The sequence below is a fragment of the Oreochromis aureus genome, linkage group 5 (genome assembly GCF_013358895.1).
Source record: "Oreochromis aureus strain Israel breed Guangdong linkage group 5, ZZ_aureus, whole genome shotgun sequence".
NCBI lineage: Eukaryota > Metazoa > Chordata > Actinopteri > Cichliformes > Cichlidae > Oreochromis > Oreochromis aureus.
The window spans coordinates 343,860-370,208 of NC_052946.1; the positions used below are offsets into that span (position 1 = coordinate 343,860).

At 41.6% G+C, this 26,349-nt stretch overlaps 1 protein-coding gene across 1 annotated transcript in view; it reads right to left on the bottom strand.

The window, feature by feature from the left end:
• cntn2 (contactin 2) overlaps positions 1-20,903 on the bottom strand; it is an 82,873-nt gene extending 61,970 nt beyond the window's left edge. Inside the window, exons 1-10 of the mRNA XM_039611949.1 lie at positions 20,824-20,903; positions 16,641-16,782; positions 9,241-9,413; positions 8,563-8,658; positions 8,006-8,218; positions 7,492-7,594; positions 7,088-7,269; positions 6,836-6,972; positions 3,863-3,992; positions 2,067-2,217 (exon numbers count right to left, since the gene is read on the bottom strand). Of these exons, the coding sequence (XP_039467883.1) occupies positions 2,067-2,217; positions 3,863-3,992; positions 6,836-6,972; positions 7,088-7,269; positions 7,492-7,594; positions 8,006-8,218; positions 8,563-8,658; positions 9,241-9,413; positions 16,641-16,782; positions 20,824-20,881 (1,385 nt within the window). The 5' untranslated portion in view covers positions 20,882-20,903. The remainder of the gene's footprint in view (positions 1-2,066; positions 2,218-3,862; positions 3,993-6,835; positions 6,973-7,087; positions 7,270-7,491; positions 7,595-8,005; positions 8,219-8,562; positions 8,659-9,240; positions 9,414-16,640; positions 16,783-20,823) is intronic.
• Positions 20,904-26,349: the final 5,446 nt, after the last annotated feature.

The window sequence follows — 26,349 nt, forward strand, 5'->3', positions numbered from 1 at the left end:
GGCTCATGTAATGAGGCACATGATTAAAACAGGTCAACGACACTCTTAAGGGACAACCCCCACTAGGGCTTCAATACCTGGGACTGGTTTTAGATCTAAAGAAGCCTCTTGGATGAATCCAGTCTGTTTCTTTCCAAGCTCCTTAAACTACTACGACCTGGATGACTGAGAATCTACACAGACTTATTCCAAAGCTTGCGCTTCTAAGGTTTAATTCAATTCAATTTTATTTATATAGCGCCAAATCACAACAAAAGTCGCCTCAAGGCGCTTTATATTGTACAGTAGATCGCACAATTTAACGTTTGTCTGCTATTTTTGTAGCCAAACAACTTTGAATTCACACCATTTGCAGATGAGTTTTTGAAAGAATGACAAACTTACATATACCCTTAGGTGTATAATTGTAAACCACTAAAGTGAATTTTAAATCAAACAATCAATATGTAATCTACCGTATTTTTTGTACTATAAGGCGCACCGCACATTAAGCAAACAAAACAGTTAGATAAGTCAAACTTTACTCAACTCACTCTCTTGCTTCCTCCACTTCCGTACCATTGATTCATTAATGCTGAATTCTCTCACAGCTGCTCTATTCCCATGTTGTTGCAGTATATTAATGACTAACCTCATATTGTGGATGGATTATCTCAGTTGTTCTCCTGACTGAAGTTTGGTCCGTTTACAGCATCCTGCCATGCGATTGCATTTGTCCCTAACCATCGGGAACCCTCACGTTAACTTTTATCGAGTGGAAAAAAGTCAGCGTACATCCTCCAGCTTCACTGTGTTTGTTATGCTAACATAGCTGTGTCGCTAGCGATCACGTAGCACATCATTATATACCAGCTAGTCCAACTTCAGTAACCCTACAAACGTCACTGCTGTTTAGTTTTCTGTCTTCATTTATGTTGGAAGTGATAGCAGAGCTGTACGTTTGAATTTTTCAGAAATCTCTCAGTCAGAACATGCTATATCATGTTTAGGTGGAAACTAGCGAGCTAACTTCCTGCTAACTTCTAACTCCGTTAAATGTAATAAATCCTGTTTTCATGGATGCCTGGATGTTAAACTTAATTGTCACACCTGGTAAAGCAGCAACGCTGATCATTTTATTAAAGATGAAAGAATTCAGACAGTTTTTAAATCTCAGTGATGCCGCAGTGTTCTTTTGACTTTGGGACCTGAAGAGGACGGAGTTTAGGACCCAGATTACTCCACGAGGCTGCTGACTACGGCAGCCGTAATGCTCCGACAATCCATCAAGTGGTGCGGCTTCGTAGCTCACCAAAGTCGTACTAAAACATTTTTGACAGATTTTTGAGCGCCGTGTAGCACATAAAATCGGTTTGAGGTTGGTAAGCACGACCAGAATTCATACATAAGGTGCACAGATTATAAGACGTACTGTTGATTTTTGAGAAAATGAAAGGATTTTAAGTGCGCCTTATAGTACGGAAAATACGGTAAGTGCACACTTTAAACTTTAATTCAAGGTGTTTAACAAATGTACTATATTAACTGATATGGAATTACAGCCAATTTTGTATATTGTCTACAATCTCCGAAAACTTAAAATTAACGAAACTGTCTCTGTCTATATATTGTTTTTTAAGTATAGGTTAGATATACTTGGCTCCTCTGACTGGTATGATAGACTCCTTTACTTGCAACAACATCTCTCTGGACCTTGTGTTGAAAGTCCCAATAAAAATAATAATATACAAATCAATCAGTTCAGTGCTTGGAACAACAGATATTATATCTGTCATTTATCATAGAATAACATGGGAGCAGGCCTCAGCTAACTGTGAAACTGTTTTGAGTAGTTCTTGTGCTATTCATGGAATTCACAGGAATATAAGCTTAAAAAAATGAAAGACTAAGCAACAATGTTCTTTTGCAGCCATCTGTGTGCATCCCACTTTGGCCTGAGATACCACATGAGGGTGCACAAAAAAAAAAATCAGTGCTAGGATCGACTTTACTGACCATGATAGTTGACCATACATGCTGTTTACACTGTAGTATGAACTGTAACACAGGCTTAGTTAGGGGAATACCTGCTGCTGTTGGTGAGCAACTCTGTTCCACGACTCCAGAACAGACTGGGCTTTGGGGCAGCTCGAGGGCGACAATCAATCATCACCTGTCCCCCTCTAGCTGCTGGAATAAGCTTCCTTACTGGATTCAACCGGAAATCTGGAGCCTGAACTAAACGGAAGAAACACACAAGGATAGGGAAACAAAAGAGAGTGGTGCATCGCTGTAAATTTTATCTCCAGTTTGTTTTAATCCAAAGAAATTTGTTTTGTTTCCCCCCCACGTAATGGCATGCTTTTATTGTGTTGTCTTTAGGAATGATCAAGTAACAAGAGTCCTATTCCGAGGCCAGTAACTAAAGAAACCAGTATCTATGTCTATCACATAGACATAAATGAGAATGCTGAGACAGTGAAAGTCAGTAATGGTAAATGGTAAATGGACTGATTCTTATATAGCACTTTTCTACTCTCTCGGAGTACTCAAAGCGCTCGATACAACATGCCTCATTCACCCATTCACACCCACTCATACAAGCACTTCTAAACTCAAGTACAACTAATAAACATTCACACACATTCACACTCCGATGAACGCATCGGAGGGCAATTTGGGGTTAGTATCTTGCCCAAGGATATTTGGCATGCAGACTGGGGGAGCCAGGAATCGAACCACCAACCTTCTGATCAGTAGCTGATCTGCTCTTCGTGAGCCACAGCCACCCCGAAAGAGAAGACTCTCGCTAGGGTCGACCCACAAAAAGTTGCTGGACCAGACAGCATACCTGGACATGTGCTCAGAGCCTGTGCTGACCAGCGGACTGATGTCCTAGCAGACATCTTCAACATCTCCCTGAGTCAAGTTGTTGTGCCACAGTGCTTTAAAAACACCACCATCAGACCAAACTGGACCCACTACAGTTCGCATACCACACAAACCGATCAATGGACGATGCAATCTCACTGGCACTCAACCTGGCCCTCACACACCTGGATCAACGTACACCTACGTAAGAATGCTTTTCATTGATTTCAGCTCAGTATTCAACACCATCATCCCCCAACAGCTGATCAGCAAACTGAACCTGCTCAGACTCAAAACCTTCACCTGGATCCTCGTCTTTCTCACTGATAGATTCCAGACAGTACAGGCTGGAAATACAAGATCCATCACACTGAGCACAGGTACTGTGTTCGATTGCAGAGCCCTCCAGAGGATTGTGTGGAACACTGAGCACATCGTTGGCAGCTTTCTACCCAGTCTACTGGATATTTACACCTCATGCTGCATTCATAAAGCCACTACCATCATGGCTGACCCACATCACCACTCCCTCCAACTTTTTACTCCTCCATCCAGAAGATGACTCTGCAGCATCAGGAGCAGGTCGGCGAGATTGTGCAAAAGCTTTTCCCCCAAGCAGTCCAGCTCCATATTGCCCCCCTCCACACTGGACTCTCTTCTCCACACACTTCTTTGGATTAAATAACACTGTACATAACACTGTCCTCTCACTTCCATTACTTGACAATTCTGTATTGTTGTGTTCGACTTTGTCTGTTATTGTTTTTATTTATTCTCATTCTTTTCTATTCTTACTCTATTTCTATTCAAGTACAACACTGTACTCATTTGTAGTTTATCTTGTTTCTGTATAGTTGTACGTATGTATTTGAATTTCTTTAATTTTACAGTTTGCACCTTTGATATAGGAGGATGATATTTCATCCAACTATATACTTGAGTGTATATTGTTGGGTTGACAATAACAACTTGACTACTTGGCTTGACTTGAGAATGAAAAGTCTCTATCTACCTTGGACCCTGAGCTCAGCAGTCGAATAGATGGTGCCATGCTTGTTTTCAGCCACACATTGGTACATGCCAGAATCCTCCAGAGCCAGGTTGATGATTCTAAGATGAACTCCATTCACCTCCACACGATCCTTGAGGTTCGAAGAAGGTAAAGAAGAGATAAAGTTACAGAAAGCACAAACAGATCTGTGACATGTGTAACAAAGCATGCTGTACAATACTGCATTATAAAGTTCATTGTTTGCAGAAATAACTAAAGTAACACTTAAACTATTAAAGGACAAAAGCCATATTCATACACCCAGGTGTTCTTAGGTCGAATCATTAACTGAAGCACAGTTTTCCTTATTTGTCTAATTATGCTTTGGTTCCTTTTTTCACTGCTTTTAAGAGGCAGTATCCATGGTTGGGATCAAGATGAAGTCCCTAATAAATAAGGAAATTTGAAAGTTATGCCACAATGTGCTCATAGCCCTCTCCATAAACACCATGCAAAAGACAAAGAAATAGTAGTAAAATAACCTCTGTTATGTTTTGCTTCTATCTTACAGTAGCAAAACATGAGATAAAGTTCCACAGGACTAACAACAAAGACAAGTTCTGCCTCACATGAAGTACGATGTCCTATGAGACCTCACTGTTCAGTTTTACTCCAGTAATGTATACGTAGCAACTCCTTGTGTTCATTCATCCATTCCCTTCCACCTATCCAACCCAGGGTAGTGATGGGAGTTGGAGCCTATCACACAATTTGTCCACTTACATCCACAAAGTAGAATCTATCACATATGAAGCACTTCGGCACAGTTCCTAATACCATAATACCATTTAATAAACCCCCAAAAAGGTTGATTCTGTTCATCTGGACGTTTTCAGCAGGAGAAACATTTCATCATCATCCAGGTGACTCCTTCAGTCTCAGCTGACTGCAGGTTTCCAACCTTATGTACATTTGCATAATGACTGAAACTAGCACCACTGAATGAAAACTGGGCTGTGAGATCAGTTTATGATCATTAATAAGCAAATTTGCATGACCACAGATCAACAACCACTTTGATCAAAGACCACTGATCAGTGGCCATGAGTACCATTCACAGAGTATATCTAAAGGTATACGAAATAGGCTTTTAAGTTGTTTTCAAATTTACAATAGCTCTAAAGTCTTGGAATTTCAGAATACCATTCCAGAAGGTTAATGAAGCCATTTCCAAACAACTGCAGATTCTGAGATCAGCTCTAGAATCTGGACATAAATACAAGTTATTCTGATTTGCTGTTGTATTCAGACTCAGAATGAGCATACTTTATTTATTCCATAAGGAAATTATGTGGGTTACAGTTGCTCCAGTACAGTAACAGAAACAGACAACAAACTATTTAACAATACAATGTTACAGATTTATAAATTTAAGAAATAGCACGATATACAAATCACTCAATAATAAATATCAACTATTGAGAATAGAAATATTTTACTGCTATTATTTGCTGCTATTTTTATAATCATCATTAACATTTCAGTATTAATAGTGATGTTGCATTTAGATGCATTCAGATGTTCAAATATATGGTTATAGTCTTTATTACAGGTCCAAGAAGAACCACTTTAAACGGTTGAGTTGAATCTATAATTTAAATGTTTTTAATGCTTCTATGATCTCAGTGTTTCTGTGTAGAGGGCAGAGACAGGAAGTTATAGGCTTTTGAAGTTGCAGGCTTTTGCAGAAGTGAAACTGAAAGCAAAGAGAGCATTTAAGGGCGAGACACACATACAGACACATATAGTACGAGAGGTCATGACACGTACGCAGTACACAGCATGCACGCGCCCTCGCACGTGTACGCACACACAGATAGACTCATTTAGTAGGTAAGAGTTTATAACTGCAAAGTCGAGGCGTACGTGGTAGTCTGTTACAGGAAGTGCACCAGATGTCCCAGGAGATAAGCGACAGCGAAGGCGGGCTGACAGGAAGCACCTGCCGTTGACCCGAAGAAGATGTTCTGTTTTAGACTATGTTAAGAGTCATTGTGGTTTTGGAGTGACGTATGCTTTGTTTAAATCTGCCTAGCAACAGAAAAGGGGGCTGTACTAGCTTAACCCTATAAAACCGTTGTCTGAATATGGTAAAGACAGTTCAATACTGATTGGGTTGTTGAACTCACACATGTGTTCATTAAAATGCCGTCTAAATTGCACACGCCTGGATCTGTGGTTATTTATGGATTCCTTCTCTCAACATTGAACCCTAACACAACAAATGACAGAGGTGATTATAAATAAATATCAAGAATATTGACAGCAACATCACCAAGTAAGAAAAGCGCGTGTGCAAAAAGGTTTTAACTATTGCAGTGTTTACTGTGTATTAGATTGAGGAGTTGTACAGAGATATGCACGGGCAGGAATGATATCCTGTGTCGTTCAGTGGTGCATCATGGGTAATCTCAGTCTCCCACCGAGCGTGCTCCTGTGACTGGCCAGCATCTCGTGGAGTGGGTGGGAGATATTGTCCTGCATTGTCTTTATCTTGGACAACATCCGTCTCTCAGACACCACCTTAAGGGAGTCCAGCTCCATCCCCACAACATTACTGACATTACCCTATTGTAGGGTACTGTAGGTGAGTTAACTGTTGTTGTGATGTTGTGCTATATAAATAAAAACTAAAAATTAAAATTGATCTGATTGAAAATCCAATCTGTCACCCACACATGGGAGGAAATTTGTTAGGATGTTAAGGAAAAACACAGGAAACACCGAGGGTTGAGGCCGCCACCAGCTGGATCTACTGGAATGCCCACAGTATCATCACGATGGGCTGAGAGTCATCAAAGAAATATCTCTCTGCTTCAAAATCAACACTTTCAAGTCCAAAGGATAATTGTAGCTGCCCACATGGACATGCCAAATGCCTTCTGGAGAAGTTTTATGGTCAGGTGTGTGTGTGTGTGTGTGTGTGTGTGTTACCTGTGTACTAAGTGGCTGTCCATTGCGTAGCCAGCGTACAGAGGGTCTAGGTTTTCCGGCAGCCACACAACTCCACTGAAGATCTGAGCTAATCTCCACCTCTGAGTCGGTCATCACCTGCAACCACTCTGGTTGAGCTGGACAAGAAGAAAGGCAATAAAAAACAAATATACATGAGCTATAAAATGAACACAAGTGCATTAAAAATGAAATTACACATGCTTTGCTGCACAATGAAGAACCTTTAGTCACCTTGCACATTAATGCGTCCCTGGTACGTGTCCCTTCCTTCTGAGTTGTAGGCTTCACACTCATAAATGCCCTCATCGTCAAAGGAGAGTTCAGGAAGGGTCAGGGTGGGACCCTCCACAGTGGGGCCTGCCTTGGATGGCATTAAACCATCCACCTTCCTCCACCGCACTTTTGGAACTGGACTTTAAGATGAAAAGCAAAGCAAGAGTTGAGAGATGGAAGTAAGAGGTCAATAAAATCAGAGTGCAAAGATCAGAGAGTGATAATTACAAATTTGATGTATGAGGATATATAAATCCCTGGATATGTATTACTACAGCTGAACAGCGTCATTCTATAATATAAGACACATTATGCAAAAAGTAAAGAAGCATTACATAGCAATTTCTGTGATGGACACTTACTTTCCATAAGCAAAGCACTCTAACTGGGCAGTGTGTCCAGCCAAGGCATAGGTATCTGCTAGGAAGCGCACTTTAATGGTTGGAGCTGACTTCCTGGGATTGGCTGGAATGAAAAAGCAAATCTTCTTAGATTAGCTTATCACTTAATTTGCTTTCTGTGCCATAACCTGTTTTTAGTGTTGTCAAATTCCAAATTCTTTCAGTCTAAATTAGATCTTTAGTAGAAGGCTTTGGCCAGTATTCAACGGGCTGACCAGTAGGGTTACTTATGGGAAGGAGAAAGTCAGCAGTTGTCTCTAAATCAACTTTGCTTCAGCCTTTAGCAAACTGATAGCAGGCAAGCTAATGCCACAACTTTAATATAAAAGTGGACGTTGCACTGGGCTATCAGTGAACAATAACACCCTGTTATCCTATGTTTTTGTAATAATTTAGGCTCAACTACAGACAGCAGAACAACCAACATACATGTGGATGCTAAGAGACAAGTGATGCAGCTGTAGGTCTTTCATACCATCGGGGACTACAGTGAGCTGGTTGGCCTTGCTAAATGTGCTCTTTGTGCTAACTTCCATGTTGATTGTTGTGAAGCAGAAGTAGTTTGCTGTGTCATTAGGTTCAGCTTTGGCCAGGTACAGATTCCCAGTGACCTGTGACACAAACCAGCGCCCATCATCCTTCCTGATGAAGTTGGGAAACTCGTTGAGAAACCAGCGGTAAGACAGCGCTAGAGAAGAAAAGAATCGGCGTCAATCACTTTAGTCATTTCATTCTGTCAGCGCTCAGCTTTCACTTTAAAATGTCACAATCATAACAGTCACAATGTATCAGTGAGAGATTTCATTTCATATTCACTTTCATATTCTGCCCCTCTGACCTGTTAATCACCTTTTGGCCCTGGGCACTAGTGGTGAAGTGGCTAGCTGCAGCAGGACTCTTTTTTTTCTTAGTGAAGGAAAATTATGCAAAAGTAAAAACTAATGTTCCAGCCACACACAGGACTATTCTGTGGCTCTCTAAGAATATATATACAAAATATCATTTCCAAGAACAATGAAACAGAGGAGGTACCTGGGTAATGTGGAGGAGGTTGGCAGGCCAAGAACATTCCTTGACCTTCATTTATTGTTTGAGGACTTCTGCCATCTGGAGGGAAGTCATGGAGGTCTGAAGAACAAGCAAATGCAGACAAATAAGTAATAAATGCTGAAAAAAACCATAGAAAAGTCATAAAACCAGTGGGCTCTGATCCAGAAGCAGAGAAAGAATGTAAAGTTGTGTTTTTGTTTGGTGCCTGTTCTGCCATGTTTTAACCCTTGTATGGTGTTCGGGTCTGTGAGACCCATGCCATTTAGAGGCCGTTGCCCCTTTAGGCAGTATATACCATCAAAACCTGCAAAATATGGTATAAGGATATGTACACTTGATTAGAACTTATTTTATTTTTTTTATAACATTTTATTGACAAAAAACGAGAAGCACATTAATTCATAAATGCGATCGAACAAAGGTAAAAGTAAAAAATTAACCATGTTTGCTGTTCACATGGCTCGTAATTGGGATAAAGTAAACATCTGTTGAGTAATTTAACATAAAATTGTTTGATAGTGTTAATTGGAAAGCCAAAACTCTAGCGGGTCCACCAGACCCATGAACACTGGCTGAGTAACAAAAATACGAACACCATACAAGGGTTAAAAAGCAGACAGCTCAAACAAGTAAAATGACTGAAAGGTCTTTATTACTTACAACCAAACTTGAGGTTGGCTGCTCTGCTAATGATGGTGCCACAACGGTTGATAGCTAGACACTGGTAAGAGCCTGTATCCCGGATGGGGTCGGGGCTGCTGATCACCAGGGTACCAGCCACCAGGGTGTATCGGTCCAAATTCAGTGGAACCGCAGTCCCGTTCACAAGCCACCTGCATGATAAATGGCAGGGAAATAATCATTTGATTCCTGCTTCCTGATCTTTTTTTATTCCTGTAGTATAAAAAAATCAACAGTCTTTCACATTTTTATGGTAGTTTCATTTTAATGGAGTGAGAAAGAAACATTTTACTTTAAAGATCCAAACTGATTTGGATGTCACTGAGTTAAAAAAAAACTACTTGATCCCCTACAAATCAGCAATACTAGCTCTCACAGATTAGCTGTGTGCCCATGTGGCACAGTCAGTCACAGGTATGGCTGGGCAGGTCTAGCTAACAACTGAGTTTGTTAAACCTGAGATGGTGGAACTATGGCTTCCTGTTGCAGAAAAAAACAGTTCAACTCTGAGTCAGTCACTGGGGTAATAGACTCTGTGACACTAACATACTCACGTCCAGGTTTTCTCAAACAAACCCTAAGTTTCTCTCTGACTCCTGTCCTGCTGCAACTAAATCAGCTGACTGACTCTGCGATTGATGTCCTCATTCATAAAGGAGTGGCTGTATTTCCAGAAGTTTACATTTTAACAAAGACTGAAATGGCAGTGTGGTAGGACTTGACCTAAGCGGCTAAAGACTGGCAGGAGACAGATGCTGTCCAGTATAGCGAGTGATTTATTCACCATTTTGTGACCAAACAATATTTACAAAAACAAATAAGAAACTCAACTCCATAGTTAACTCGGTTCAAATAAACATACCTGAACTTAAATCAACAGAAATTAAGGTCAAACTGTACACAGCTACACTGAGCTGGTCCTTTTCAATTCAATTCAATTCAATTCAATTTCTTTATTTTCCCACAAGGGGAAATTAGTTTAGCAGCAGGATAAAAATAAACAGAACAATAATATAAAATAATAATGACAATAATAGTGATAGAAAGTCCAAGGACAGTTATTTGCCATTAAGGAGACAAGATGCAGTAGGGATAAAAGAATACTGGAGTCTTTTAGTCTTCCTCACAGGAAGTCTAAAAGGGCGGCCGGAAGGCAACAACTCAAACTCACTGTGAAGTGGATGGTTCAAACAATTAATAATAGAATGAGCCTTTCTAAGCACATTTTTATTGTACATGGCCAAAAGTCCATCTTGCCAGCGCCCTGAAATTTTGCTAGCAGTTTTTACCAGAAGTCCCAACCGATTCTTATTCTTAACCGTCAGGTTACCAAACCAGGCAGCGATACAAAAGGACATCACAGATTCGATAAAACTTCTATAAAACAAAGACAACATCTCAGATGAGACATTAAAAGATCTCATTTTCCTTAAAAAGAACAGTCTTTGTTGAACTTTTTTAGTAGTTTAATGATAGTAGGTGATGAGCTATAAGAGGACTTCCTAAAATCAATAATCATGTCTTTAGTTTTTGACACATTTAGTGAAAGGAAGGACTCATCACACCAATCCACAAAATCATCTACAACCTGTCCATGGCCTGACTCGTCCCCCACTAGGGCTGTGTCCCAATTCAGGGTATGCACGCTTGAAGTACGCATTTCAAGTGCGATTACGTCACCGCCACGCGACGACGGCTGTCCCAATTCAAAGTGTACTTCAAATGCATACTCCAAATGCGCCGTCGATTTCCCCAAATATCAAGCGTGGTCCGTGCACGCCTCGTGGGCCCCATATATCCCACAATCCATAGCGGCGGTGGGTGGGTGTGATAATTTTGCCGCAAAAATACGGCAGAAGGGAGCGGCAAAGAGTGAACTGTCAAAAGTAAGTACTGAGTATTATGTCACTTATTTATGTGAACATTAAAACATTACTGTTGGCCACATGTCGGGAAAGTTATGTGACATTAGCGATGTTTGTACTTTAAGCGGTAATTTGGTTTTAAAGCCTCTACTTCTAAATATATATATAGTTGACCTTAATCTTACAGAGAATGTGATGATTTTATGGATAATTAAAGTCAGTCATATATCCACAAACACAACAAGCTGAAAGTCAGTGATGCTGCTCGGTTTGCAGTCCTGAATATGACGGCACAAGCAGGATTCACTGCACTGTTAATGTTAGCTATGTTATATTGCTGCCTCTGTTCGGTGGTGTCGAGCCAAACGGACTTTAACGTGTGTTTGAACGAGCTGACGGTTCACTCGTTAAGCTGAAAGAAAGATGCTTTAATCACAGGAGTCACACATGTGTCCACTGGACCATCTGGGAACTCTTCTTGTTTAGCACTCGTAATAACACAAACACTAAATCCTCCTTCTCTTGTGCTGTTTTGTAGCAGTGTGTACACCTGAGACTGTCACCTGTCTGTCTGTCCTGCACTCTCTCTCTGTTTCTTTCTCTCTGATTGTGGAATAAAAGTATGAACATGTATTTATAAGTTACGCTTGTGTTTGAATCCTGCAGCTTATCACACATTTGATTTCCATGTGTGACAACTGCAAGTGTCCAGAGTGAGGACAGACTGAGGGACCCACTGCTGCACATCATCTGTGAGGCTTTGCACCCTGATGATCCACCAGGACAAACTCAGCAGTGTGTGAGGAAGAGGAGGAGGAAGAGCCAGCAGCAGCTGACAGATGGAGAGAATAGACAGACTGTTCCCTGTTTGTGAAGGACTGCTAGGAAAGTTTAGAATAACTAATTGTCTGTCCTGAATCAGTCTTATTAGGTAATGTTCAAATAATGTTATCATCCCAGTGTTTTCAGTGTGGGAGAAAGTACTCAGGCCCTTCAAGTTACACACTATGAAAGGCAGCAACAAGTTTAATATTCAGAAACCTAAAGTATGTATCAGCAGCAGAATGGAGCTAACAATAAATGTTTGTTTCAGTTCTATGAAGCTTTGAGTATTTTGGATTAGTGGCACTGCTGTGTTTGTTGCATCATATTGCTGTAATTGTTTATATGCTTTATATATTCTGAGGTAAGTTGATCTATAGTGTTACATCATATTCTATAAGGATGTTATGTGTTTGTAGACTTTCTGCCCAGTTTGACCCATTTAGCAGAAGTCAGCCTGTTTAAGGCTCTGATATCTATTCTGTATGACTTAAAGCAGTTATGACATGGTCTGATTTTCTCACCCAATAAAGGAATATTTCATATATCAGTCTACTCTTCATTCTATCAGAAACAGTTATCACAGCTCGTACATTTTCTTTTTACACATATATATAAGCATTGAGCCAAATTTAGTAATGCCAGCATATTGAAAGAACAATGTTTGTCTCTTATATATAATACATCTGTATATACACTGTCAGAGATACTTGTCTTTGAGTGAAGATTTAAGGTGATAGGAAATATAAATAACTGCTACTTGCATCTTCGACCCAGAGTTCAAGCTCATATATATATATATATATATATATATATATATATATATATATATATATATATATATATATATATATATCTGACAATACATATAATATTGTCCATATTATATTAACATTACCACAGTGAGATGACTTTAGTCTCATGAACAACATTAGCTAATTGTTATTTACTAACTAATCTTGAAATGACTGTTCAGTACAGAAATGAAGCCCAACTATCATGTTTTACAGTCCTGTGGTCTCAGCCTCAGATACTCAACTAATCAAAGTGATGTCATGACAAAAATGAATGACCAACAAAACATTTTTTCTCCTTCATTTCTGTCACACAAAGCTGTATGAAACATTTCTCGCGGTTAGTATCATGGTTGCTAGGCAACCTGAACAGCGCAACGAAGGCTAGACCGTCCCATTTCACAAGCCTCTCACTTCCGCACTTCCCGTACTTGTAGTACGCACCGTACGTAGTACGCGTAGTGTGCGTACTTCAAGCGTGCATACCCTGAATTGGGACACAGCCTAGATGAAGAAACACCTGCGTTCATCTGCTGAAATAGTCCACTTAACCAAACAATCTCACCCTGGACTATTCCATTAGGGTAGGTAAGGCAAACATATCTATACTCAAACCTGTACTTCTACTCATTCCTAGCAATAAAACTCTGCGGTGTATAGTCGATAAATATTACAACAAATCCATTCCTCTATAAACACACTCTAAAATTAGCTTTATTAAATTACAAGGATTCTCCCCGTTCTTCTCCTGGTCTCTTCCTGTGACCTCAGATTAACCAGGAAGCTATAAATACAGGAAGTAAAACTACATTTCCTCCTTTTGTTCCTGCAACACAGGTAGGTAAGGTAAGTTCAAACTAAACCAATTAACAGTTGAAATAAAAAACATGTTAATTTAACAAACTTGTCAGAAACGGTTTAAACCAAGATGTTATATTATATAACCTGTAAATGTGCAAAACATAAACAAACCCGGGATAGTACATGTTTGTCTATTACAGAATACATATGAAATATGGCCAAATCGAAACATAAATGTTAACTAAGAATATAGACAAGTGGTGTTCTCACCCACTTTGTCACAGGCAGCTTTACATTAGTTTGCTATTTTGCGATTTTCCAGTCGCTCAGTTATCAATATAAAAGGACAGAAGCACAAAAATGTGTCTAACGATTGGATCTTGGAGAAAATTTAAGTATCTGAGTCAAAATGAGGCTGAAATGACTTAACACTCAAAAACGTATTAAATGTATTAAAACTAATAACTGAAATTCAGAGTCTGAGTCTGGCCTCAGTGGGCCAATCCACCCAACGATATCATAGGCTCTGTAAGAGATCAGCTACTGTGTCCAAGCCCATTTACATGGTAGGACGAATCCAATGATGATCACATTTTAAATCACAGATTCAGCCAGATCAGTGAATCCTGACACTTGTGTAACCCATATTTAAGTATGGCTTGGATTAATTGTACCAAAATGTAAAAAAAAGACTATTAATTTTAGCAGTTATACTCGATTTATAGTGAATAAGCCATAGGTTCAGCAGTGAAAGAGTTAAGAGTTCTGACGTAAAAGTGGGTTGCTCTTAGCCAATAAGGTGCTGTAACGTGGTGCAGTGCCCCGCCCACCATCTCCGTCTGAGAGAGCACAGGCTTTTCCTCCTCTCTCGCAAATCCCCCATGAGTATGCTAGCGAGGAAAAAGAGATGGAAATTCACTGAAATGAGGTAGGGGAAAAAAGCGATATAAACAGAAGAGTTAGCACTCGCTGCTTATGAAAAATTGTTTTATTGCATGTGTACTGCTAAGACGAGTAACTAGTTTGGTTCCTTTTACATTGTTTGGTCGAGGAAGGTCGGGAAATAGAGACGGCGTCATTTCACCGTTCCTGCACCATCTCGCGCTCCTGTGCCATTCTTTTTTAGATCGGTGAGCAAAGTGTTTTAATTGTTCATTTTTTATCTGCCTTTTTCATGAGTTCATTGTAAGCAGTGTTTTGTGGAAAACTTTATTTTACTTATTGAAACTGAAACTGTTGCACAGATTATTATGTGTTTTACTGTTTATTTTCAATTTGTAACATGGGTAATGTTACAAATAGTACAACTTAGGTGACAGCAAATTGTGATCTGTGATTATATGGGAACTTAATGGCCTATGACACTGTCGTTGACAGGTCAGATTTTTTTCCTTTGTCCTTCCTATCGATGCATTGCAACAGATCCTGTAATTGATGGCGAGCCAATCCCGTTGATGGACCAATTGACTTTGTTCTGTGCTGCACAGCAGTGTGGTAAGCCAGCTGCAACAAAAAACACACCATGCCACTTTGAACTTACTGTTCCCCTTCTTCACACACATCCCCCTGGACTTACAGACGGTTTATTTTAAGGACTTTTCACAGACTCTATACATCCCCCCGAACAGGAAGGGAAGTGGGTGTGGGCGGTTGGATCTATTTTTCCAACTCAATGGTTGTTGCAATCAGCTAACAAAGTCTACGGAGTTGCACATGAATGTTGCCATTTGGATTCTGGTAACTGAAATTGTGGTTTATCTTTAACTTGAACTCTGATTGTACATTTAGAAGGGCGGACCCAGGTAAGGTTTTTTTTATTTTTATTTTTTTTAAAGTAATTACTGTGATTGTACCACAGGGTTGTCACTGAAGGAAAAATAGTGCTACCAGAAAGGGATACATTAATTTGAAAAGTTTTTGTATGTTTTATATTAATTTTCTTTCTTTTGTTTTCTGAATGAGTAAAAATACACAAGCCGGCGTTTTCAAAACTCAGTTGCCTGAGTCTCATTCAGTTTGCCTCTCCTATATATAGCCGAACCTACTGGTCCAAAGCAGTGAGGTCTTTTGCATCAAATTTGGGTGAAGTACATTTTGATCTAAGAGTTTAGAGACACATTAGTGTTACAACTGGTACAAGTTAATATCAGCTCGTTCAGTCCAAACTGAAGGGATATAAAAAGGTGTCTCATTACCAATGCACACAATAAACAGCTTGTGATGGGTAAAACCAATGAGCTCTCACAAGGTCTTTGCAACCTTATTGTTGCAAAACATACTGATGGCAGTGGTTAGTCCACAAGTGGAAAGAAGTAAGTAAGTAAAATTTTATTTATATAGCACATTTCTAGATAAAAGATCACAAAGTGCTTCACAAGGTATAAAACAGAAGCAGTCCAAAGTTAACAAAATGCAATTCTAAAACATACATCATTTTGACATAAACTGGCCATGATCAGGTGCTCCCTGCAAAAAGAGGAGTGAAAAGAATTTTTACAAGGGTTGTCCCAGAGCCAAAGACAACCTGTGGAGAGCTGCAGGAATCAGCCGGTACAACTGTTTCAAGGAAAACAATAACTAATGCACTTAACTGCCATATGCACACTCACCACTCCAGACTACATTGCTGAAAGAAAAAGCATGTTGAAGTGCATTTAAAGTTTGCTGAACAACATTTAGACAAGCCTGTGAAATATCAGGAGACTAGAGTTGATTAGATGAGAGGTTAGATGACACCAAAACTTCAAGATCAAGTTTTTGAATGCAATAATATGCACCATGTTTGGAGATCACAAGGCACTGCATTGATTTCTTTACACGTGTGGACTGGATGTGTTGTTACTGATATCTGGTGAGAATTTCATGTCAAAAGCACTTTTAGAAATATATTTACTTAGAAGATTGTTGACGTGTTCAATACTTATTTTCCCCACTGTACAAATTCACCAGGGGATCAAAAGATTATTTGCCCCAGTCTAAACCAAAATAAGACAGCAACTTGATATAGGAATCAAAGTAAGTACCCTAAAATAAACTTTGAAGACCAACTCATTTTATAAAATGTGGGCTCCACAGCAAATAAGTGTGTAAGACTCACCTATAAGCAGCAGCTGGATTTGCTCTGGCCTGACAGCTCAGGGTCACTTTGCCTTCAGTCAGGCCTTCAGGGTAAATTAAACTGCTCGGCTGTTCTTCAAACACTGGCCCGCTGTCATGACCTGCCACACACACATCTCCACCTGGAACCAAATTAACAATGATAACATAATATAACATAGCAGAAATATTTTTAGGTAAACATTTTTGTTTGTTCTGTGTGTGTGTATATATATATGTGTGTGTGTGTGTATATATATATATATATATATATATATATATAACTCCAGCGCCCCTCATGGGCGGTTTATCCTTCAAGCTCGGGTCCTCTACCAGAGGCCTGGGAGCTTGAGGGTCCCTTGCAGTATCTTAGCTGTTCCCAGGACTGCGCTCTTCTGGACAGAGATCTCCGATGTTGTTCCCGGGATCTGCTGGAGCCACTCGCCTAGCTTGGGAGTCACCGCACCTAGTGCTCCGATTACCATGGGGACCACCGTTACCTTCACCCTCCACATCCTCTCGAGCTCTTCTCTGAGCCCTTGGTATTTCTCCAGCTTCTCGTGTTCCTTCTTCCTGATATTGCTGTCATTCGAACCGCTACATCGATCACTACAGCCGTCTTCTTCTGTTTGTCTACCACCACTATGTCCGGTTGGTTAGCCACCACCATTTTGTCCGTCTGCATCTGGAAGTCCCACAGGATCTTAGCTCGGTCATTCTCCATCACCCTTGGGGGCATCTCCCATTTTGACCTCGGGACTTCCAGGTTATACTCGGCACAGATGTTCCTGTACACTATGCCGCCACTTGGTTATGGCGTTCCATGTATTCCTTGCCTGCTAGCATCTTGCACCCTGCTGTTATGTGCTGGATTGTCTCTGGGGCATCTTTACACAGCCTGCACCTGGGGTCTTGCCTGGTGTGATAGACCCCAGCCTCTATGGATCTTGTACTCAGAGCTTGTTCTTGTGCTGCCATGATTAGTGCCTCTGTGCTGTCTTTCAGTCCAGCTTTGTCCAGCCACAGGTAGGATTTCTGGATATCAGCCACCTCCTCTATCTGCCGGTGGTACATACCGTGCAGGGGCCTGTCCTTCCATGATGGTTCCTCGCCTTCCTCCTCTTTCTTGGGTTTCTGCTGCCTGAGGTATTCACTGAGCACGCTGTCAGTTGGGGCCATCTTCGTGATGTATTCGTGGATGTTTCTTGTCTCATCCTGGACTGTGGTGCTGACACTCACCAGTCCCCGGCCCCCTTCCTTCCGCTTAGCATACAGCCTCAGGGTGCTGGACTTGGGGTAAAACCCTCCATGCATGGTAAGGAGCTTTCTTGTCTTTATGTCAGTGGCTTCTATCTCCTCCTTGGCCAGCCTATTACCCCAGCAGGGTACCTGATCACGGGCAGGGCGTAGGTGTTGATGGCCCGGATCTTGTTCTTACCGTTCAGCTGACTCCTCAGGACTTGCCTGACCCTCTGCAGGTACTTGGTGGTTGCAGCTTTCCTAGCGGCCTCTTCATGTTTCGTAGTCGGTATCCGTAGCCAGTCTTGTTAATGATCTCACTGAGGGGGTTCAGGCCTATGCAGAACAGCAGTGGGGACAGAGCATCTCCTTGGTAGATCCCGCACTTGATGGTGACTTGTGCTATGGGCTTGGAGTTGGCCTCTAGTGTTGTACGCCACATCCCCATTGAGTTCCTGATGAAGGCTCTTAGGGTCCTGTTGATCTTGTACAATTCTAGGCATTCCAGTATCCAGCTGTGGGGCATTGAGTCATAGGCCTTCTTGTAATCAATCCAGGCAGTGCACAGGTTGGTCAGTCTGGTCTTGCAGTCTCGGCTGACCGTTCTGTCTACCAGTAGCTGGTGTTTTGTGCCTCTGGTATTCTTGCCAATCCTTTCTGCCCGCTCATGTATTGACCCATGTGCCTGTTCATCTTAGCCGATATGATACCTGACAGGAGCTTCCATGTAGTACTGAGGCAGGTTATTGGTCGGTAGTTGGATGGGACCGGTCCCTTCTTGGGGTCCTTGGGGATCAGGACCGTCCGACCTTCGGTTAGCCATTCCGGGTGTCTCTCGTTAACTAGCAGCTGGTTCATTTGTGCTGCCAGACGCTCGTGGAGTGCAGTCAGCTTCTTCAGCCAGTAGGCGTGAACCATGTCGGGCCCTGGTGCTGTCCAACTCTTCATACTGGAGACCCTTTCTTGGATATCTGCCACTGTGATGGTTACTGTCGCTATGGTCTGCCCTCAGATCCACTAGCCACTGAGCATTGCCGTTATGGGTTGCGTCCTTCTCCCATATGCTCTTCCAGTATTGCTCCGTCTCCAGCCTTGGTGGTGCTGTTCTCTTATTGTTCCCTTGCCACTGAGAGTACACCTTTGCTGGTTCTGTGAAGAACAGCTGGTTTATTCTCCTGCCTTCTCTCTCTGGTGTACCTCCTCAAGCGGGTGGCCAAGGCTGTGAGTCTTTGCTTGCTGTATTTCTTATGCACCTTCTTTGTCGCACCTTTCTGCAACTCCGTTAGTTGGCTAACCTCCTCCGTGCTACTTTGATCTTGCCCTCTAGCCTCCTTCTCCATGGAGGGTATTGCCCCTTGTGGCTGTTCAACTTGTAGCCAAGCATCTCACTGATCAGATCAGCTTGTTAGTGTCGGTAATCGTGGTTGTAGGTATCATCCGTAGTGCTGCGTTAACATCATCTAGCAGACCTTCTGAGGGTACTTCACGTAATCTTGGTAACCGCCACGGGGATCCAGGTTTCAAGCTTGGCCATGATCCTATCCTTCAGGTCAGTTCCTCTGGCACTCAACGATCCTTCTCTTATCGCACTTGGGGCTATGTACCCAATCTCGGGTGGGGTGATGATATCTCCCCTGACCTGGCGCCCCTGACTCCTCCTTGCCGTAAGAGCATTTATGTTGTACCTCGTCAATCTCTAGCTGTGATAGCAGTCCTTCTTTCGAATGTTGGAACACTGAGCTACTAGTTGTTTCGCCGTCATTGTGGATGTTGGGTATCGAAGAATCCATAGGTCCCTCATCCTATTCATGTAACCCCTTCCGCCAGGGTTACTTGCGTAGTAGCATTCCAACAACGCCTGTTTTCGCCTCTTGCCCACCGATGCCTTCTTGTTCCAGTAGCCCACTTGTCATCAGGGTGCCCTGGTTCCTCAACACCTGACGCGGACCTTGTTGATCCGGGCGACGTCCGAGCCGGCATGCCTTCATATTTATCTGTCTCGCTCATGTCTGCGGTAGGCTCGCTTAGCATAGGGGGTCTAGCCTTAGGACCCTTACTGGATACAGACGCCCCAGGCAGGAATCGAACTTGCGATCTTCTGCTCCAAAGGCGTGTAGTTTAACCACTACGCTATCCAGCTATCTATCTATCTATCTATCTATCTATCTATATATATATATATCACATCTAAAAAATTCTCCTGCTTCTCTTCCTGATGTTGTTGTCATTTGGTGTCACTACATCGATCACTACAGCCGTCTTCTTCTGTTTGTCTACCACCACTATGTCCGGTTGGTTAGCCATCACCATTTTGTCCATCTGTATCTGGAAGTCGCACAGGACTTTAGCCCAGTCATTGTCCACCACCCTAGGGGGCGTTTCCCTCGGGACTTCCAGGTCATACCCGGCACAGATGTTCCTACATACTATGCTGGCCACTTGGTTATGCAACAGGCCCTCCACGTATGCCAACAAGTGGGAAATGGTGCCACATTCATAGCTAGGTGGCCACCCCTCCAATGTTAGCTAGCTAAGTGTGTACAAAGGCTGAAGAGTTAATAGCTTTGCATGAGGAACACAGAACAGATATAAACTCAGGAAGGAATGGTGTACCCTCTAACTTGCATTGCCATGAACCCCTGTTCAGCCTTTATCAAACAGAGATGCAGCTGATGTTGCCCATTATAAATGTTGAAACAAACATATCAGCAAATAGCTAACATTGGCTGATAATCTGCCAATATATCAGTTGGCCTTCAGTCCTATTCATTGTACAAATTAAAGGTAGCTTTACTTTTTTTCTGTGCTCACAAATGACAAAATCGCTAATAAAAGATTATTTTTGTGTGTGTATTTAATTAGGAAATAGTAAATGGAACCCCCAAAAGACGTTTCTGTTACATAGACTAGATAAAATATTTAAAATCTTGAAAAGTGGAACTTACCAACAGCAGTCACCAGGGCCACTGAGCTGAGGGTCAGGAGACAAACCAAGAGCCACATTTGGACCCTAAAACAGATCTGAAGCAGAAGGAAAACCATTCAGACAGGACATGTAGGTATAAAATTTATGCTCAAAAGATAACAACACTGCTTTAATGAAAGCACCAACAGGAAATTCCATCCATTTTCTTGACAGTCAGGTGGGGGGATATCCCAGCTGTTACGAGGCGAAAAGCAGGGTACGCTCTGGACAGGTCACCAGTCCATCACAGGGCCAAGATATAGAGACGGAAAACCATTCAGGTCTCTTTACGGTCACAAATTAACCTCACAAGTTCACCTTTGGACCGTCAAAGGTCTCTTAATATCTTGAGGAGATCCAATGCAGGCACACAGAGAAATTTAAAACTGACACAGATAAAAGACATAAAATAATACCTGTGGTTGCCAATTCTACCTGTTAGCCTCCCAGTAGATACACCAATGGCATCCATTTCAAAATCCTAAGTGACTAGGTAAAACTTGAAGTCTGACCTTAAGGTTCAAACATAGATCAGATGAAACTAGACCATACACTCCATTCATATAAACCCAGCACACTGAAAGACCAACACTGTTTTCATGGCCATGCAGCTTTATCCAGGCCTTACCTGGACCTGTTCTATGGAGTGATGAAGAACCGTGCTTGTGTGACGGCTCTGTACCAAGTGTAAAGTTTAGTGGATGGGGACCTGTTGTGTTGGATAATTTTTACAGGAGTTGGGTTTGAACCCTTAGTTCCAGTGCAGTTCATGCTTCAGCATATCAATACATTTTGTACAATGTTATGCTCCCAACTTTGTGGGAACAGTTTGGGAATGGCCCTTTCCTCTTCCAACATGACTGGGCATCAGTGCACAAAGCAAGGTCCATAAAGACATGGATGTGTGAGTTTGGTGTTAAAGAACCCTGACCTGACCACAACCTGATAGTGAAACTTTGGCCTCCTTGTCCAACATTAGTGTCTGACCACACAAATGCAGTTGTGAAAGAATGGTCAGAAATTCCCATAAATATACTCCAAACATTGTGTACCGCCTTTCTAGAAGGGTTGAAGATGTTATAGCTGCAATGGGTCGGCCAACATCATATTAAAGCCTATGGAATGGAAATGGGACACTACTCGAGTTGATAATGTAGGGTCTTAACCTCACAATACAAAGCAGCTTGACACAACTGTTGTTGTGGGCTGGTGATATATAAATAAAACTGAATTGAATACACGTGTGAAGGCAGATGAGAAAATGCTGCTTCTTCTAACCAGGTAGCTTGTTTAACTTGGTTTGGCAAAGAACAGAAACTCCAGTCTCCCAGGTAACAGCCCTATGTTTGAGCCCTTCATCCAACACTAAAACAACATTCACTTCAATAAGGAGAACTCATTAGGAGGGCTTGACTGATACTCACTTGATACATTTTTGATTGATATTTGAGTAATTTTCAGTTTTCTGGGTGAAGGAAGGAGATTCTCGTTCAAGTTATTACAGTACATGGCCAATTCCACTGATCATCATGTTAAGGACTTTGGTTTAAAGTTGCCCTTTGACAAACTATGTGAGGATTCTTTTGCAGTCAGCTCAAATTTCTGTGAGTTTAACCGTCTTTGTCCTCACATCATGTCTTATGCATGTGTATGGATTTATTCTGAGGTTGACCTTCACAAGAGCCCACACTATGAAATTACTGCCTCACGTCTCTGCTGGACTAAAAGTGCAGTGTGTGTATCCCTTTGCTTTGGGAATGGCACATCACAACCAGAACCAAAAGCTCATTTTTTATTAATTTCTTTTGATATTTTAGACTTCCTAGAAAAACAACCCAAAGGTCTAAAGGAAAGCTGTTTTCAGTGAGTATTAAGAGACCTGTCCTCTGCTTGTAACATGCAGCTGATTTCACAATTAAGGATTAAGATCTTTCTTAGAGCTGTCTTAGGATATTGTCTCGTTATGGTGTCCATTAAACCTTTGCATTTTCTGGACAATCTGGCATAGTGTGTTTTTTTTTCTCAGTTTTATCAGTGAGGAAGAAACAAGTGCTGCAGCTGCACATCAGAGTGATGAACTGTTGCTGCCCATCAATGTGGTTAAGGCAACAAATGATGTGACGTCAATGACCAAACAATTTGAAGTCCATCATTCTATAGTCAGCAGGATTATTCATCAGTGTCAAAAATTCAAGACAGCTTCCCATCAGCAGTCCATCTTCCCAGGAGTGGATGTCCCAGCAAATGTATCCCAGGGTCATGCTGTGTGCTCAGAAACACTACAAAATCCAAACAACTACATCTTGGCCAACTAAGACTCTACAAGTCTCAGTTTCCATGTTAAATTTTAAACTTTGTCACAATAAAAAAATACTAAACAAGTATAGCTTGTTTGGAAAGGTTTGCAGGAGGGAGCAGCTTATCTCCAAAAGTAAGATGGCAGCATGGCACAGGTTTGAAAAGTTGCATTTGAACAAACTACTATACTGGCACAATGCCCTTTGAACAGATGAGCCCAAATTGCCAAAATGGTAATAGTGCAGAGTGCCATGTTTAGTCTCACCTTTTTGGTGGGGAAGGAGCTTGACCCAGCGCGTGAGTTAAGAAATACTGATTAAATTTAGTTGGGCTGACCTGAAAGCACAGCTCAGGCTCTAGAGCCAGTATCATGGAGAGGGGTTGGACTCTGTTTCTGTCTGGAGTTCCCCTCGGTGAGAGGCAGCAAGCAGGGGTAGGTATCATAGTATCCTCTCAGTTCGCTGCCTATACACTGGGGGTTTTGGTAGTAGACGGACAAGTTATTTTCCCGTGCCTTTGGGTTGAGGATTTGGTCCGAACTATTGTTTGTGTTTATGTGCCAAATTACACTACAGAGTGCACAGCTTGGAGTCACTGGGTGGTGTGCTCGAGGGTGCTCCATATGGTAGTTCTGTTGTCCTGCTGGGAGACTTCATTGCTCACATGGACAATGGCAGCAAAACGTGGAGGGGCATGATTGGGAGGAACTACCTGCCTGAGCTGAACTAGAGTGTTGTTCTGTTATTAAACTTTTGTAAAAATAACCGTTTTTCCATAATGAATTCAGTTCAATTCAATTTCATTTATATAGCACCAAATCAAAAAATCAGTCACTTATTATTGTAAAGTAATTACCCTAAAATAATACAGAGAAACAGAGAAGAACCTTGGGAGTGGGAAGTGGGAAGGAAAAACTCCCTTTTAACAGGAAGAAACCTCCGGCAGAATCAGGGAGGGGCGGGGCCATCTGCTGCGACCGGTTGGGGTTGAGGGGACGGAGACAGGACATGCTGTCCCAGAGATTAATAATAACTAAGTGGATAGTAGTATACGGACACATGGTGATTGAAAAGGGGTGACAGATGCTCAGCCCTAACTATATGCTTTATCAAAAAGGAAAGCTTAAGTCTAATCTTTAAAATAGCAGGAATGTCTTGAAGACATAAAGACCTGGATGGCCTCTAACTTTCTGCTTCTTATTTCAGATCAGACTGAGATTATTGGACTGCTTTCTTCCATTTGTGCAACATCTCTAAATTTAGACACATTTCTACCCAGACTAAGGGAGTTACCTGTTGTGACAGTTTGTTGTCTCAAATATAAAAAGTAACTTCTGGTTCTGCCAATGAAAAAAGGTTTATTGCTGAAGCAAATTTCAGATTCACTCACAGATTATAAGGCTATATGTTCATTTGCCCTTTATTTACATTTTATAACAGTTTATTTATTTATTCATTCATTCATTTAATTAGAAGATTTTTTTGAATGCATTTATTTTATCACCTCATTATTCCTCCAATTTCTATTTTTCCCTTTTTTTCTTCTCTTTTGCTGTAGTAAAATTGAGTTATTAATTATTTCTGTGTTATTACCCAGAATTAGATCCACTGAACAAATAACGTTCGTAAACAGCTCCATTGGCTTCCAGTTCACCTCCATGTCAATTTCAAGATCCTGCTTCTTACTTTCAAAGCGCTTCATAACCTCGCTCCTCCATACATACTCACTCCCTCGTACACTTCTCGCTTCTTCAGCTTGCCATCTGCTTGTTCCACTAGCTCACCTGACTACCCTAGGTCTCAGAGCCTTTAGCTGTTCTGCTGTGCCAGAGAGGACCGAGCCCCAGGCCCAGAGGCCAGAGGCCTGAGGGCTCCCCACCCCCCCAAAGGGGCCCAGCCGGGCCAAGTTTTACAAACAGCAAAGTTATATGGTACTATTTACCTAAAAATGCAGCCAAGGCCTCGGGCGTTTTTTATATAACCCTTTAAAACTATTTACAGAATAATCAGGTGTTCTGCATCAAATAAGAAGGCACACAAATTATTTGTGCCACTCCAAAAAACAGTTTCTTTCTTCCACTTTAAAACAGAGGAGAATACCACAGGCCTAAACCCTGCAGGTCTGACAACAGAGGTGTATCAACCCTGTTTTACATGTGGAGACTGCGTTACACTGGAATCTGCCTTTGGTGGCTTTTTTTTTGGAGCAACTGTGACATTCACTAGTAGAACTCTCACACAAAATAAAACAATGACTACAGTACACACTAACTATAGTCTCCAAACACACTAAACGTCACTAATGTCTCACATATGAGAACTTGCTGTCTTTCGACCCAAGTTGAAATGAACACTCTGGGTCACTGCATCTTGATGCTCTGTCGTCTTAAATTGGTCATGTGATTTTGACGCGCCGGCACATCCGTCGACCCCAGAGGGTTAAAGCCGCCTATGAATAAAATGTATTATTATTATTACCGTATTTTCACGACCATAAGACGCACCGTACTAAAAGGCGCAGTCTCAGTTATGTGTGCGATTACTGTATTTAACACACACACATAAGGTGCACCTGATTATAGGGCGCATACAAGTATGCGTATTTAAAAATAAAGCGGGAGCAAAACTGAGTTTGGTACTCACATTTTTATTACCGGTAATCATCATCATCAACAACACACAAGCATACAAGTGTGCGTATTTAAAAATAAAGCAGGAGCAAAACTGAGTTTGGTACTCACATTTTTATTACCGGTAATCATCATCATCAACAACACACAAGCATACAAGTGTGCGTATTTAAAAATAAAACAGGAGCAAAACTGAGTTTGGTATTCACATTTTTATTACCGGTAATCATCATCAATCAAACCCATCGAAGTCCTCATCCTCTGTTTCTGAATTGAACAGCTGCGCTAAATCTCCATCAAACATGCCAGGTTCACTTTCTTCACTGTCAGAGTCACTTTCCGTGCCATGCGGCTCCTCGGAAATGATGCCGGCTTTTGCGAAAGCTCGAACAACAGTGCCAGCAGACATGTTAGCCCAAGCATCTACAATCCATTCGCAAATTGTGGCGTAACTCGCCCAGCGCTGCCTTCCACTCTTAGTGAAACTGTGGTCTCCATCGGTCATCCATCGCCCCACGCCGCCGCAGCCTTACTTTGAACGGCGGTTCACACCGATGTCCAGCGGTTGGAGTTCCTTTG